This window comes from Pongo pygmaeus, chromosome 19 (assembly GCF_028885625.2).
Source record: "Pongo pygmaeus isolate AG05252 chromosome 19, NHGRI_mPonPyg2-v2.0_pri, whole genome shotgun sequence".
Classification (NCBI taxonomy): Eukaryota; Metazoa; Chordata; class Mammalia; order Primates; family Hominidae; genus Pongo; species Pongo pygmaeus.
The window spans coordinates 17,334,869-17,352,481 of record NC_072392.2 but is presented as its reverse complement, the minus strand read 5'-3'; the positions used below and the strand labels follow the sequence as shown (position 1 = coordinate 17,352,481).

The window sequence follows — 17,613 nt, the reverse complement described above, 5'->3', positions numbered from 1 at the left end:
CAGGAGTCGCTTTTACTTCATTTCCCAACAAGTTCCTTATCTCCATCTAAGATCACCTCAGCCTGGATTTTATTGTCCACATGATTATCAGCATTTTAGCGAAAGCCATTCAGCAAGTCTCTAGGAAGTTCCAACCTTTCCCACATCTTCCTGTCTTCTTCTGAGCCCTCCAAACAGTTCCAGACTCAGGCTGTTATCCAGTTCCAAAATCACTTTCACATTTTTGGGTATCTTTATAGCAGCACCCAACTCCTGGCACCAATTTACTGTATTACTCCTTTTTCATGATGCTGATAAAGACATACCCGGGACTGGGTAATTTATGATGCAAAAGATGTTTTATGGACTCACTGTTCCACTTGGCTGGGGAGGCCTCACAATCATGGCGGAAGGTGAAAGGCACATCTTACATGGTGGCAGGCAAGAGAGAATGAGCGCCAAGTGAAAGGGGATACCCCTTATAAAACCATCAGATCGTGTGAGACTTATTCATTACCACAAGAACAGTATGGGGGAAACTGCCTCCATGATTCAATTATCTCCCACTGGCTCCTCCCACAACACTTGGGAATTATGGCAGCCACAGTTGAAGATGAGATTTGGGTAGAAACACAGTCAACCCATATCACACCTGTTTTGGGCATTTACCATGAATGGAGCTTGCAGGGCTGTAAGTTGTTTTGGGTGAGTCAGTGAGTAATTAATGAGTGAATGTGAAGCCTAGGACATTACTGTATGTATACTATTGTGGACTTTATAAACACTCTACACTTAGGATACACTAAATTTATTGAATATATTTTTGTTCCCTCAATAATAAACCTTAGCTTACTGTAACTTTTTTACTTTATAATCTTTTAAATATTCTTAAATTTGTGGACTCTTTTGTAATTACACTTGGCTTAAAACACCAAACAACAGTGTGCAGCTATCCAAAAATACTTTCTTTATGTCCTTACGGTATAAGCTTTTTTTCTATTAAAAATTTCTTTTTTTTACTTTTTAAACTTTTTGTTAAAAACTAAGACCCAAACATACACATTAGCCTAGGCCTACATATCTTGATGACAACCATCGCGATGTCACTAGGCGATAGGAACTTTTCAGCTTCATTATATTCTTATGGCACCACTTCCTATATGTGGTCCACAGTTAACCATAACATTGTTATATGGAGAATTATGATAATTTAAACCTTTGAAGAATTTAGTTTTATGTCTATATATTATTCCCAATGTGATCACTAACCTTGAAAGGAATTTGAGCTATGTTTTATCCTTTTTAAATTATGAGATACAACACACATAGAAAAATCCACAAAACAGAAATATACAGCTCAGTGATTTATTACAAAGCGGAACACCTGTGTAGGTATCACCCAGGTAAAGAAAGAGTATTACTAGTAACCCAATAGCCTCTCTCTTTTTCTTTGCCTTTCAGTCATTCTAGAATAATCAGTATCACAATTGTTATAGTCATAACTCTCTTGCTTTTCTTCAGCCACCACCCTGACTTCTGTCTCCATAAATGACTTTTGCCTGTTGTTGTTTTTCTTTTTTTTTTTTTTTTTTTTTGAGACAGAGTCTCGCTCTGTAGCCCAGGCTGGAGTGCAGTGGTGCAATCTCGGCTCACTGCAAGCTCCGCCTCCTGGATTCATGCCATTCTCCTGCCTCAGCCTCCCGAGTAGCTGGGACTACAGACGCCCACCACCACGCCTGGCTAATTTTTTTTGTACTTTTAGTAGAGACGGGGTTTCACTCTGTTAGCCAGGATGGTCTCGATCTCCTGACCTCGTGATCCACCCGCCTCAGCCTCCCAAAGTGCTGGGATTGCAGGCGTGAGCCACAGCACCTGGCCTACTTTTCTTACTTCTTACCACTTAAGCGCATATCCCTGAATGTTGTAGTTTAACTTTTTTCTGTTTTCTGAACTTTATATAAAATAAACAACATATTCAGTCTATGTCTTCCGTTTATGGGTTTTTTCATTCAACATTATGTTTTTGAGATTGATTCAAGTAATTGTCAGTAGTTCTAGTTTGTTTCTATACCTGTACAGTAAGTGTATATTACAATTTTTTCTGTGGTGTACAATGACGTGGTGTACAGTAGTGTTTCCGTATGGCATACTGTAAGGTATTTTTATGTAGTAAGTATATACTACTATTTATTTTACCGTTGATAGGATTTTGGGGTTTTTTCTAATTTGGGGGCTACTATGGGTAACAATACTTATGAACATTCTTATATATATCTCCTGGTGCACATGTACAAGCATTTCAGTTATGTGTATGTTCAGAATGGCTTGGTGGGTCATAGAGTATAAATATCTTGAGCTTTAGTAGAAATTGCCAAACTCTTTTCCATAGTGATTGTATCAATTCACATTTCCACTAGCAGATTATTATTCTTTACATTCCTGTACTTTCTTGCCAACACTTGCTATTTTCAGTCTTTCTAGTTTTAACCATTCTGGTGAGTATATAGTGATATTTCCTTGGGTTTTCAACTTTTTTCTCATGACTAATGAGATTGATAGTCTCTCTTCTGAAGTGCCTGTTTAAGTCTTAAGACAATTTATATATAGGCTGGTCTGTCTTTTTCTGATTGATTTGTAGGAGTTCTTTATGTATTCTGGATATGAGCCCTTTATGGCCATACCACCCTGAATGTGTGTGATCTTGGAAGCTAAGCAGGGTCCAGCCTGGTTGGTACTTGGATGCATATGAGCCCTTCATCAGTTATGCTTGTTGCTCTATCTTCTTTCCCTCTATGGGTTACCTTAAATAGTCTTTTGGCAAATGCGAATTTTAAATTTTCACGTAGTTCAGTTTATTAAAATATTTCTATGATTAGGCCAGGTGCTCACGCCTGTAATCCCAGCACTTTGGGAGACCAAGGCAGATGGATCACTTGAGGTCAGGCGTTCAAGACCAGGCTGGCCAACATGGTGAAACCCCGTTTCTACTAAAAATACAAAAACTTAGACAGGCAAGGTGGCAGGCACCTGTAATCCCAGTTACTCGGGAGGCTGAAGCAGGAGAATCACTTGAACCCAGAAGGCAGAGGTTGCAGTGAGTCGAGATTGTGCCACTGCACTCCAGCCTGGGCAACAGAGTGCCTCCATCTCAAAAAAAAAAATTATATATATATATATGATTAATGCTTTCTATTTCCACTTAAGAAGTACTTTCCTTGCCCCGCCCCGCGAGGGGCCTGGGGCGGCGCACTACCTCTGCGGAGAAGGATCGGCGAGCTTTCCGTAGCCTGAGCTGGGGCGAGCAGCCAAAAGGCCCGCGGAGCCGCGCTGGGCCGCCCCGGAGCAGCTGAACCGCGGGCCGCACCTGCCAGGCCAACGGGTCTGGCCCAGTCTGGCGCCGAGGGATTCGTGTGCTGTGGAGATGCAGACGATCCAGGCGGCGCGGCCTGAGTGAAACCCAATGGAAAAAGCGTGACATTTAGAAGCAGAAGACTGAGCTTCAAATCCCTACTCTTTCACTTACTAAGTTTGTGATTTGGAAATATCTGCACAAGATGTTGATGTTGCAGACTTGGCTAGTGCCAGCTTTGTTTATTTTCCTCACCACTGAATCTATAGGTGAACTTCTAGATCCATGTGGTTGTATCAGTCCCGAATCTCCAGTTGTACAACTTCATTCTAATTTCACTGCAGTTTGTGTGCTAAAGGAAAAATGTATGGATTATTTTCATGTAAATGCTTATGACATTGTCTGGAAAACAAACCGTTTTACTATTCCTAAGGAGCAATATACTATCATAAACAGAACAGCATCCAGTGTCACCTTTACACATATAGCTTCATTAAATATTCAATTCACTTGCAACATTCTTACATTCAGACAGTTTGAACAGAATGTTTATGGAATCACAATAATTTCAGGCTTGCCTCCAGAAAAACCTAAAAATTTGAGTTGCATTGTGAATGAGGGAAAGAAAATGAGGTGTGAGTGGGATCATGGAAGGGAAACACACTTGGAGACAAACTTCACTTTAAACTCTGAATGGACAACACACAAGTTTGCTGATTGCAAAGCAAAACATGACACTCCCACCTCATGCACCGTTGATTATTCTACCGTGTATTTTGTCAACATTCAAGTCTGGGTAGAAGCAGAGAATGCCCTTGGGAAGGTTACATCAGATCATATCAATTTTGATGCTGTATATAAAGTGAAGCCTAATCCGCCACATAATTTATCAGTGATCAACTCAGAGGAACTGTCTAGTATCTTAAACTATTTGCTTAGCATTCCTATTGACAACTCTTCTGGGAGTGCTGTTCTGCTTTAATAAGCGAGACCTAATTAAAAAACACATCTGGCCTAACGTTCCAGATCCTTCAAAGAGTCATATTGCCCAGTGGTCACCTCACACTCCTTCAAGGCACAATTTTAATGCAAAAGATCAAATGTATTCAGATGGCAATTTCACTGATGTAAGTGTTGTGGAAATAGAAGCAAATGACAAAAAGCCTTTTGCAGAAGATCTGAAATCATTGGACCTGTTCAAAAAGGAAAAAATTAATACTGAAGGACACAGCGGTGGTATTGGGGGGTCTTTATGCATGTCATCTTCTAGGCCAAGCATTTCTAGCAGTGATGAAAATGAATCTTCACACAACACTTCAAGCACTGTCCAGTATTCTGCTCTGGTATACAGTGGCTACAGACACCAAGTTCCATCAGTCCAAGTCTTCTCAAGATCCGAGTCCATCCAGCCCTTGTTAGATTCAGAGGAGCGGCCAAAAGATCTACAATTAGTAGATCATGTAGATGGCAGTGATGGCATTTTGCCCAGGCAACACTACTTCAAACAGAACTGCAGTCAGCATGAATCCAGTCCAGATATTTCACGTTTTGAAAGGTCAAAACAAGTTTCATCAGTCAATGAGGAAGATTTTGTTAGACTTAAACAACAGATTTCAGATCATATTTCACAATCCCGTGGATCTGGGCAAATGAAAATGTTTCAGGAATTTTCTGCAGCCGATACTGTGGTCCAGGTACTGAGGGACTAGTAGAAAGATCTGAAAGAGTTGGGATGGAGGCTGCGATTGATGAAGGAATGCCTAAAAGTTACCACAGACTGTATGGCAAGGTGGCTACATGCCTCAGTGAAGGACTAGTAGTTCCTGCTACAACTTCAGCAGTACCTATAAAGTAAAGCTAAAATTATTTTATCTGTGAATTCAGATTTTAAAAAAGTGTTCACTCTCTGAAGATGATCATTTGCCCTTAAGGACAAAAATGAACTGAAGTTTCACATGAGCTATTTCCATTCCAGAATATCTGGGATTCTACTTTAAGCACTACACAAACTGACTTTATCCTCAGATTAGCTGAATGACTTTGTGCTGTTTCAGGATGTTTGCACTGAAGAAAAACAGAAAGCTTATCTGAAATTTATAAAACTTTTTGTTTTACTACATAGAAAACAGAAGGTATTTAAATAATAAGCAGTGATATGCTTAGTGAGCACAGCTATACTGATTTTGATTAGAATAGTCATCAAAGTGGCTTAGGGACAGTTAATATAAAAGATTAGAGGAGCAAGGTCTAGACCATCTACTTCTGCTAAAATAACTTAAAAAGAGGTCCATAGGCCATAACTATATGAGCCTAGCTTTTGTAATCTGACCAAAAAGATGAGAGCAGCCTCATGTATATCAATGTACACAATATTCCTTAGGTCCCTTCCATTGGTGGTGATGCTGCCAGTTATTACTGGAGAAAAGGAATTCTAGAGCTTTAACTTAGCAGATTAAAAGTACTCTTTTTTTTTTTTTTTCGAGTCGGAGTCTTGCTCTGTTGCCCTGGCTGGAGTGTAGTGGCACATCTCTGCTCACTGCAAGCTCTGCCTCCCGGGTTCACGCCATTCTCCTGCCTCAGCCTCCAGAGTAGCTGGGACTACAGGTGCCCGCCACCATGCCTGGCTAATGTTTTTGTATTTTTTGTAGAGACGGGGTTTCACAGTGTTAGCCAGGATGGTCTCGATCTCCTGACCTCGTGATCTGCCACAGCCTCGGCCTCCTAAAGTGCTGGGATTACAGGCGTGAGCCACTGCACCCGGCCTAAAAGTACTCATTTTTTATTCATCAATAATTAGTAATCTGACTAGTTTTCAAAAATTTGCTTATTATTAACAACCTCTTTGAAGATCCATTTCACAAACTCAACAGAGTGCCACGATTAAGAGCTAGGGATCCCCCAAACTATTTCAAGCATCTAAAAAATTACCGCTTTTTAAAGGCTTAAATTGTAGTAGTAAAGGGGGGAAAAACCCATAAATCATCTTAAAAATTGCCATTTTTAAAGGCTTAAATTGTGTGTGTGTATATATGTACACACACACACACACACACACACATCATTGACCTTTCTTAAGACTTCAGAGGGTGGAACTTCCAGATGTGACCACAGAGAGGGAGAGACTGGGAACACGGAGCGCGGCCGCCAGCACCCCCGAGCCGCCGCCGGACCCCCCGCCACCCCGGGCCGCCCCCCGCCCCCTGCGGTCCCCGGTCTGTGCGTCTGGGGACGGTTCAATTCCCTCCAGAGCCGGGGGAGGGACGGGGGCGCTCAGGGTAGGGGGCCTCAGGCGCCCCGCCCGCGCCTGCTGCCCCGTCCCGGCGGCCATGCGCTCCTGGCCGTGACCCCCGCTGGGGGCGGGGGCCGGGGTCCATGCGTGGAGCCCCTACCCGGCCAGGCGCCTGCCGCTGACTGCAGCGGGGATTGGGGGGCACGCGCCTGGCCTCCTGCCCACCCCCTGGCATCGACACCGCGGGCCATCGGGGGCTGCGGCCCAGGGCTGTGCCCTCCCCCGCTGCCAGGCTCTGGAGGGACCCTGGAGCTGCGCAGGCCTCAGCCCATGGCCCGGAGGTACGATGAGCTGCCGCACTACCCAGGCATCGCGGATGGCCCCGCAGCCCTGGCTGGCTTCCCAGAGGCAGCGCCCGAGGCACCAGGCCCCTATGGTCCTCACCGGCCTCCCCAGCCCCTACCCCCAGGCTTGGACAGCGACAGCCTGAAGAGGGACAAGGATGAGATCTATGGACACCCGCTCTTCCCCCTCTTGGCCCTGGTCTTTGAGAAATGTGAACTGGCTACATGCTCTCCCCATGATGGGGCCAGAGCTGGGCTGGGGACATCCCCCGGCTGCGACGTCTGCTCCTCTGATTCCTTCAACAAGGACAACACTGCCTTCGCCAAGCAGGTTCGCTCTGAGAGGCCCTTCTTCTTCTTCAACCCAGAACTGGACAATCTGATGATCCAGGCCATCCAAGTGCTGCGGTTCCACCTGCTGGAGCTGGAGAAGGGAAAGATGCCCATCGACCTGGTCATCGAGGATCGGGACAGCGGCTGCAGGGAGGACTTCGAGGACTACCCAGCCTCCTGCCCCAGCCTCCCAGACCAGAATAATATATGGATTCGAGACCATGAGGATAGTGGGTCTGTACATTTGGGGACCCCAGGTCCATCCAGCGGGGGCCTGGCATCCCAGAGTGGGGACAACTCCAGTGACCAAGGAGACGGGCTGGACACCAGTGTGGCCTCTCCCAGTTCTGGTGGAGAAGATGAGGACTTGGACCAGGAGGGACGGCGAAACAAGAAGAGGGGGATCTTCCTCAAAGTGGCCACCAACATCATGCGAACCTGGTTGTTCCAGCACCTCTCGCACTCGTACCCCTCTGAGGAGCAGAAGAAACAGCTGGCGCAGGACACGGGGCTCACCGTCCTGCAAGTCAACAACTGGTTCATTAACGCCTGGAGACGCATCGTGCAACCTATGATCAATCAATCAAACCGCACAGGGCAGGGTGCAGCCTTCAGCCCAGAAGGCCAGCCCATCAGAGGCTATACCGAGACGCAGCCAAACGTGGCCGTCCAGCCTCCAGGATCAGTGGGGATGAGTTTGAACTTGGAAGGAGAATGGCATTGTCTATAGAGGCTGATGCAGGAGAGACACAGCTGATGCTCTGACCCCCAGCCTCACACCAGGCTCTGGTTCCCTCCTGGTCCTCCGGCTTCAGGACCCCACCTCCAAAGGCCCCTCCGCTCAACGCCTACCTCCCTGGGGCCCTGCTGGGACATGGGGGCCTGAGTGCCCACCCAAGGGGCTCTCAAGGACACCAGCAAGGCCTCCAGGCCCTGAGCCCCGCTTCTGCCTTCATCTCTGTCTGGGACCCGAGCTGGGCTCCTGGGCCTTGGTCCCCAGAAGACGGTGGCTAGGGCCTCGCCGCCAGGACAGAGAAGGGACAGGGTGGCTGGGCAGTCAGGGAAGGAGGGTCGCCCGGATCCGACATTTTGGAGAGATTCCTTCACCCTCCTGTCTCCCCCACCTCCCTTCTCTAATTTCTTCTTTTTTTAATGATAAAGTCTTAAAAACACAGAAAAAAAAAAGACTTCAGAGAATTAGGTAGATGAAGCACTTTATACAGTATATATCTTCAGCTTAAATTTGTTTTGAGTACTTTTTTTATTTTTAAGTAGGCAAAGATTTAAAATTTTTTATTTTTAGTAAATGTTTGAAGCAAACTAAAAAGACTTGGGCAATATTTACCAAAACAAAACAGAACCCAAAAAATTGTACATCTTGATCTTAGCAAATATCCTTATTGTAGAGACACTTAATAAAGGATGGTATTTTAATATCTGCAGTTCTGAGGTAGGGTGGAACTTGGTTCTACATTGTGATTTAGGAATTTTTTAAACCTTTTTTCTTCAGGGGAGAAGTGACCCGGGCCTCGAGTTTAGTGCTAAAGCCACTAGTGTACTTATGCTGTCCCCTAACCACCACATGCGACATGGAGGCAGAGGCTAAATATAGGGGCTTTCTTAAGAAAGTAAGAGGAAATTAGCAAGCATTATTAGTGATTGACTACTGCTATCAAGTGAATTCAAAGGAAACAGGTTTTTATGCCATATTGAAGTTACAGAAACCAGGCATGCTTAGAATAGTTACTAGGGCAACAGAGCGAGACTCCATCTCAAAAAAAAAAAAAAAAGAATAGTTTCTAGAGGTTATTGGAGAATATAAAGCTAAGAAAACTTGGTATACATTTACAATTGAAATATAATTACACTTTTTACTCTCAGAATATTATTCACATTAGACTTCCTGTTTATCTTTTATATTCTTGCATTTATATAATGCCTGATCCTTCAAAGTTCTTTCACATATTATATGATCTTTATGAAAAACAGTAGATGCTTTATTCTGATATATTCAGTTTCCCACTTTAGGCAAAAGTGGATTAATAGAATGGTGAATTCAAAGTAGATGAGGAAAATCAGGCACAGAGAAGTAAAGGTAGGGACAGACCCAAATTCACACAACAAGATAATGACATCGCCAGCATTTAAGTTGATCATCAAAGGCTGGGCTGGATTTGTCTTGCTATATGTGTCAGGAAATTTATACCTATTACATTTTCCATGTTCTCAAAATAAGTCATATGATCATAGTGTTTAGCTGCAACTTTTCTCCTAACAAATAGTGTCATGAAGAATGTTGCAGTGTGAAATTTGTACATTTCAGGGTCAGTTGTACAATGTGAACTCTTTATCTATGGGAATGAGAACGGAGGATCATGAAGGCCATGATATAAACAAATTTGCATGTTGAAGCCTGTATAAAACATGGTACAGTGAGTGAATGCCCGCATCTCCAAGAACACTTTATACATATTAAATGGATATATGATTACTGTGCAAAAAATCATTCTGGAAATGAACATATATTTGAGCACTAATATGTAATGTACATCTTCTGCCCTAAGGAGAAAATAAATCATAAAACTTGTTTCACATTCAAAATTACTTTCCCGAGCATGTCTTAGAGTAATGTATGTGTTGATGCATGTAAATTGTATTTTAGGTAGGCAAAGAAACAAATCTGGTTATTTATGTAAAAACTAGTCTAATAAAGTGAGTGGCTTCATCATTTTAAATCTTTAATGTCTAAAAGTGGTGTTTAAAGTAATACTAGCACATCAGAAAACCTTGTGTGAACAAAACTAGTTCACTCACTGCTTCTGCAACTGTAGTTGCTCCCCTTAGAGTTATTAAAAAAAGGACCCAAGTGTTACATGTGTTGATATTATGACTTGTCAGTTACTGATGTCTGTGGTATCCTACCCTCATCTCTGAAACGGATAATACTGAATAATTATTAGAAAACTATAAGACTTCACACTTTGTACTATTAAAACCTAAAATTTTAATCCTATCCTTTTTTATTATGGATCAATCAGCACTCAGGAACAGAGCAGCAAGGAAAAAAAGGAAATTTCATTCATATGTTCTGTGTTCATATGTCTTCGGTACCTAATTGTTCATTTAATTTCAGCCTTATTCCTTCATAAGGGATTTTACCACATGAAGTCATCCGATGACCCTAGCTCTTATTGTGAAGTTTAAGATGAGTGGAGTATACTCACAAATGTTACAACTTAAAAACGTTACAAAACATTTATTAAAGCTCATATTTAAAGTAGAGCATCTAGTTTGAGAAATAGACATAAATTATTAAAGATGTCCTTTTTCTACCCATTTAACTAGTTAAAACCATGACGTGTAAATGTAGAAGTAGAATAATCATATAGAATTCCCTAAAATATTTCTGTTTACTAACATATATTGACCAAGTACATCAAGCAGGAGAGATCTTCCTTCATTCTGTTATAGTCCACATCATTCTAATTTTGCTCAGTTGTTATTAAGAGCATACTCCTAAACCATACACTTTTGTTTCAATAAAGTTTTATTTTGTTGAGATGAATAAAATATCAAAGTTATAAGCTACGTAAGACAAAAGTTCAATTGTTCAAAAAATTTACTGGGATAGCTTTCTATTATAGGTATTTTTAGATTATATTGCTCTGATAAGATTACTTTCTTTAAAAAGTTTGTACTTTTCTGTAAATTGAAAGAATATGGAGTCATAAAATGGCAAGTGTTTTAGGGTTAGCCTAAAATTGGGCATTGTCCTTGATTTCATAGAAGGTATAAACTAGCAGGCTTATAGCCTGATTCTTCTTTAGACTGGTCTTTTGCAGCAGTTCCTTTTCAGACTCAATAAACAGAATTCAGATGGATGTAAGTCAAAACAAAACTTTACAAAGCCAAGTGTATTATCTTTTGCATTAACCTATTTTTTCCATCATACATGCTACTAGTATGTGCATTAGCATGATATTCTCATATACATTGCATTAAAAATTAAAAGGTGGCAGCTCAGGGTGAGCTCTTCTGTCATTCATTTGTTCCTAAATTTTTAAGGGCTTTTTCTCAGTCAATAGTTTGTACAAACTGGGTAGTTTAACTTCATTACCCATTTCATTAAAGATGATGGATTGTGATGAGATGCATTTAAGGCCAATAGTGACAGATTTTTTTTAATCTCTTGAACACAAGCTTTGAATGATAACTACAGGTTTTAAGTGCTGTTACATTAATACCATAATGTGATGTGTTAGAACCAAAGGGATAGTTTAAAGGTAGATATCTGAAAATTGTCTAGTCTCAATGTATATATGTATTGAATATACTCTAAAAATCAATGTGTAATTTGCTAGTAGGACAATGCAGTGATTAGTATTAGGTATGTCTCTTTTATATCCTAGCTATGTCCCACTGTCTTCTAAGTGCAATCTTTTCCTGTTCACTTGCTGTTTTACCCCATCTACTCTAACTTTAGTTGGAAGGCTTGTCTAGAGTATAGTATGTGTTTTTACCTTTGCAGTGAATTGCAGGTGCTAATTGTAACTACAGCTATTTTTATGTTGACATAACTCCAAGTCTTATATTAAATGTTCTATTATATATTAGCTCTAATCCCTTAAGTAAATTTTAAGAAATAAATTCTTGTTAAAAAAAAAAAAAAGAAGTGCTTCCCGGTCCTAAGGCCATGAAAACTTTCATGTAAGTTGACTTAAATATGGAAGCTTTATTGGCTTGTCTTTAACATTTAATTTAGATCTACAATCCCCATGGAACTAATTTTTTCTGAATATGTTTGGTTGAATGAAGGCTTATATGTATTTTTTTGTTTGTCGTTGTTGTTGTTGTTGTTGTTTTATTTTTTTTTGATACGGAGTCTCGCTCTGTCGCCCAGGCTGGAGTGCAGTGGCGTGATCTCGGCTCACTCCAAGTTCCGCACCATTCTCCTGCCTCAGCCTCCCGAGTAGCTGGGACTACAGGCGCCCGCCACCACGCCCGGCTAATTTTTTGTATTTTTAGTAGAGTTTCACCGTGTTAGCCAGGATGGTCTCGATCTCCTGAACTCGTGATCCGCGCCTCGGCCTCCCAAAGTGCTGGGATTACAGGCGTGAGCCACTGTGCCCGGCTGAAGGCTTATTTTTTTCCATATTGATATCCAGTTGTCTTATCACTTTTTAGTGAAAAGTCCATCCTTTCTTGTGCAGTGCCACCTTAACTATAAATTAAGTGTTCACAAAATGGGTATCTGTTTCTGGGCCTTTTCTTCTTTGCCATTGATCTCTTTTTCTATCACTTACCAGTATTCTATTAATACCCAGTAGAGCAAATCTTTCAATCTTGTTTTTCTTCTTAAAGATTAAGTTTTTGGTTATTCTTGGTCTTTAGTGTTTCCATATAAATATCATTTATAAAGTGTTTTTGCAATTTGATTTCCAACTTAATTGCTCTGTAGTAAGAAAACATACTTTGTATGATTTCAATCCTTTTAAATTTGAGAGGTTTTTAGTGTATCTCAACCTGGTGAATTTTAATAAATATTCTGTGTCTTCTAGAAAAGGATATATCTCCAAAAAAACCTTTTAATTTGAAAGATGTTCTATATATAAGTAGAAAAATAAGAGGAAACTCAGATCACAAAATATAGAAATGTCTACGGGGCAAAGAAAAATGCCAGAAACTTACCAAACTGTCTTAAGTGCAGGCTTCATGGCTGATCCCTGGCATAATACTCCTTCGCACAGAACTCCATAAGTATGTGCTGATGTTTCTAGGTATCAAAGGCATGTGATTTAGTGTTACTTGAGACAAAATATTTTTTTCTTTTGCCTTGGGTGTACCAGCTGTTGGCTAATAACTCCAAGAATAAGATGTTATTAAACTTTAGAAACATTTGCTTTCAGGATCTGCCAGATCATCTTTTGGAGATCAGAAGTTTGAACTTTCCAGTTCATCCCAGCCTGGACCCAGTTATGATGCGTATAACCTGTTCTGTATGTATTGGCACATTTCACCTGGTTTGAGTCTAGGTTTTTCTCCCTGCTCAGAAGTGACGAGACTGTATGGATCAGGTATGAAAATGTTTTATGCTTTTCCTCTTTGTGTTTCTCTTTAAGAAATGTAGAATTCGGGCTGGCACGGTTGCACATGCCTGTAATCCCAGCACTTTGGGAGGCCGAGGCGGGCGGATCACCAGGTCAGGAGATCGGAGTTCGAGACCATCCTGGCTAACACGGTGAAACCCCGTCTCTACTAAAAATACAAAAAATTAGCTGGGCGTAGTGGCGGGTGCCTGTAGTCCCAGCTACTGGGGAGGCTGAGGCAGGAGAATGGCATGAACCTGGGAGGCAGAGCTTGCAGTGAGCCAAGATTGCGCCACTGCACTCCATCCTGGGTGACAGAGCCAGACTCCGTCTCAAAAAAAAAAAAAAAAAAAAATGTAGAATTCGAATCTAAGATCTGAGAATACATGATTCTTACTATTAAAGGCAATTTAAAAATAAGAAAAAAGCAAGCTTCCTAAATGTTGTGATAAATAACTTCTCTGTAGTGTTATATCTAATATAAAAACTGAAAGATTAATGAGTTATGTCTGTTTGTAGTTCTAAATTCCATCGTAGTTTTCCTTTTTTGAAAGAAGTTTTGGTTCAAGATATCTTTTGTACAGCATGGGGACTATAATAGTTAATTATGATATATTCTTGAAAAGTGCCAAGAGAGTGGATATTAGGTGTTGTCGAAACACTTTTTCTTATCACTCAATAGTGGTAACTATGTGCAGTAATACATTTGTAAATTAGCTAGATTTAATCATTCCACAATGTATACATCCTTTAAAACATGTTGTACACCATGAATACATACAATAAAAAAGAAAGAAATTAGCTGCATGCCAGATATAAGAGAAAAAACATAAAAAAAGAAAGAAATTCTGTTTTCAGATTATTTTGTGTTGTTGTTGTTGTTGTTGTTGTTACAGGGTCTCGCTTTGTCCCCCAGGCTGGAGTGCAGTGGCGTGATCTAGGCTCACTGCAGCATCAACCTCCCAGGATCGAGGGATTCTCGCACCTTGGGACCCCCACCCCCCAGCAGCTGGGACTACAGGCATGTGCCACATGCACACGCCTAATTTTTTTGTATTTATTGTAGAGACAGAGTTTCACCATGTTACCCAGGTTGGGCTCGAACTCCTGGGCTGAAGCGATTCCCCTGCCTTGGTCTCCCAAATTGCTGGGATTACAAGCATGAGCCACTGCATCCAGCCCAGAATATTTTGTATATATTTTGCCTGTCATTTGTCTATTTATAAATTCTACAACATATATTTGTACATAGATATGTTGTACAAAATACAATTTTTTTCATTTTTTCTGTATTCAGTGAAAATGATAAATTTAGAAACTCATGATGTGATTAGAAATATAAACAAAGAAAATGCTTAAATTATTATCAAACTTTTTTAGTTTCATATTTGAGACTGTATGAATTATAGTCTACCATGTTTGCCTGTGATTCACAAAATTCTATTTTTCAGGATTTATATACATATACATATTATATATCTCAACCACCGAATTTAGTGTAAGGTACTGAAAATAAAGAAGAAATACTTATTTAAGGGCCTGCCTTGCGTTCACTACTGTGCTAGCATATACATTTGACATGCAAAGTTCCTTTTGTCACAGTTCCAACAGTTTAGAAGGGAAACGAAAAATACAGATGAGAAATATAGGAGCACATGGGATTCAGTATTGATTTTTTATTTTCTTATTTTTTGAGACAGAGTCTTGCTCTGTTGCCAGGCTGGAGTGCAATGGCTCAATCTCGGCTCCCTGCAACCTCCGTCTCCGGGATTCAAGCGCTTCCCCTGCCTCAGTCTCCCGAGTAGCTGGGACTACAGGCCCGCACCACCACGCCCGGCTAATTGTTTTGTATTTTAGCAAAGATGGGGTTTCGCCATGTTGGCCAGGATGGTCTCACTCTCCTGACCTCATCATCCACCCACCTCAGCCTCCCAAAGTGCTGGGATTACAGGCGTGAGCCACCGCGCCTGGCCTCAGTATTGATTTTTTTTTTCATGTACAAATTCACATTTTACTCTCTCAAGTATTTTCCCCATGATTGATACTCACATGTATTTTCCCTGAAGTACTTACTGTTCTCTGCATTGAAATAACAAGGTAACTACCCCCTGGAGACCTCTCTAAATGTCCTAGAGGAGGTAAACGGTACAATTAGAGTAATAGACCATCTATTGCCACTGACTAAGGGTGAAGTCAAAATTAGCACTCATCTATATCTGCTCCATCCAGTTTGTTTCCAAACCTTCAGAGATTTTTTCTTTTTATTTATTTATTTTTATTTATTTATATATGTTATTATACTTTAAGTTCTAGAGTACATGTGCACAATGTGCAGGTTTGTTACATATGTATACATGTGCCATGTTGGTGTGCTGCACCCACTAACTCGTCATTTACATTAAGTATATCTCCTAATGCTATCCCTCCCCCCTCCTCCTACCCCACGACAGACCCAAGTGTGTGGTGTTCCCCAACCTCTGTCCAAGTGGTCTCATTGTTCAATTCCCACCTATGAGTGAGAACATGCAGTGTTTGGTTTTCTGTCCTTGCGATAGTTTGCTCAGAATGATGGTTTCCAGCTTCATCCATGTTCCTACAAAGGACATGAACTCATCCTTTTTGTGACTGCATAGTATTCCATGGTGTATATGTGCCACATTTTCTTAATCCAGTCTATCATTGATGGACATTTGGGTTGGTTCCAAGTCTTTGCTGTTGTGAATAGTGCCACAATAAACATACGTGTGCATGTGTCTTTATACCAGCATGATTTATAATCCTTCGGGTATATACCCAGTCATGGGATGGCTGGGTCAAATGGTATTTCTAGTTCTAGATCCTTGAGGAATTGTCACACTGTCTTCCACAATGGCTGAACTAGTTTACAGTCCCACCAACAGTGTAAAAGTGTTCCTATTTCTCCATATCCTCTCCAGCACCTGTTGCTTCCCGATATTTTAATGATTGCCATTCTAACTGGTGTGAGATGGTATCTCATTGTGGTTTTGATTTGCATTTCTCTGATGGCCAGTGATGATGAGCATCTTTTCATGTGTCTGTTGGCTGCATAAATGCGCATAGACTTAATTTCTACATACAAAATATTTTGAATGTAAAATTCCTGAAAGGTGGAAGAATCTAAAGGATTTCCAAGCTTTTCTTTGGCATTAAATTAAAAGGTTAATTATAAGGGATTTGAATGAATGAGAAGGTGTTGTTTTCTGTCCTAGCTAGGGAGGCATGATCCATTGAAAACATTCAAATTACAACTCATGCTGTGTGCCATCCCTGATGTTTGGTTCTGATTTAATGGTTGTTGTTCACTGTATTTCACTGGTTCACAACATCAAGGGAACCACCAGGGGTGGGATGGGTAAATACCACTGCAATAGAACTGACTTAACCTAGGGGAAAGCCTCCTCGACACTGGAGATGGGGACGGGAACTGGGTCTGCAACCTATTCTGCAGCTAATTGATCTGTGAAGGGATTTGACCCTCACTCAAGTGAACAGGAAGCAGGAACACACACACACACACATACACACACACACACACACACACACACATATACCCCTTGTCTGTAGAACCCTTATTCATACTTTCAGGGATTCTGACATAGACATGACAAAAAGATAGTAAGAAAAACAAATGGCAGCTTGAGCTAGAGTAAAAAGGGATTTCTATGGTTTGAATGCATGTGTTCCTCCAAAATTCATATGTTGGAACTTAAATCCCACAGTGATGGTACTAAGAGGTGGGACCTCTGCGAGGTGATTAGGCCATGAGAACTCACTCTGATGGACAGGATTAATGCCCTTATAATAGAGGCTTCAGAGAGCTGCCTGGCCCTTTTGCCCTTCCATCTCTTTCTGCATGTGAGGACACAGGAACAAGGCATCATCTCGAAGCAGAGACCAAGCCTTCAACAGGGACTAAATCTGCCAGTGCCTTGATCTAGGGCTTACCAGGCTCCAGATCTGAGAGAAATAAACACCTCTTTTTAAAAATAAATTAATCAGCCTCAGGTATTTTATTATAGCAGCACAAATGAACTAAGACAAGGATTCTTTACCCTAGAGAGATTTGTACATGTTTCCAGGCTGCGGAAGAGAATCCCTGGAGATAATATTGAAGACGTGGGAGAGCCAGTAAGTGATTGAGCAAGATCCTTCAGGAGGAGATGCTGAAAGAAATGATGGCATGGTATTCAGTACTAAGAAGAAATGAGTTATCACAAAGACATGGAAACACATGGAGAGACCCTAAATGCCTATTAGTGAGTTAAAGGAGCC

At 41.2% G+C, this 17,613-nt stretch overlaps 1 protein-coding gene and 1 pseudogene across 1 annotated transcript; both read left to right on the top strand.

The window, feature by feature from the left end:
- The first annotated feature begins 3,531 nt into the window (after nucleotides 1–3,531).
- LOC129017803 (interleukin-6 receptor subunit beta-like) lies at nucleotides 3,532–5,657 on the top strand (annotated as a pseudogene).
- Nucleotides 5,658–6,887: 1,230 nt separating this feature from the next.
- LOC129017801 (putative homeobox protein Meis3-like 2) lies at nucleotides 6,888–9,389 on the top strand. Its single transcript, XM_054458560.2, has one exon. The coding sequence runs from the start codon at nucleotides 6,888–6,890 to the stop codon at nucleotides 7,962–7,964; it is 1,077 nt and encodes a 358-aa protein (XP_054314535.1). The 3' UTR covers nucleotides 7,965–9,389.
- Nucleotides 9,390–17,613: the final 8,224 nt, after the last annotated feature.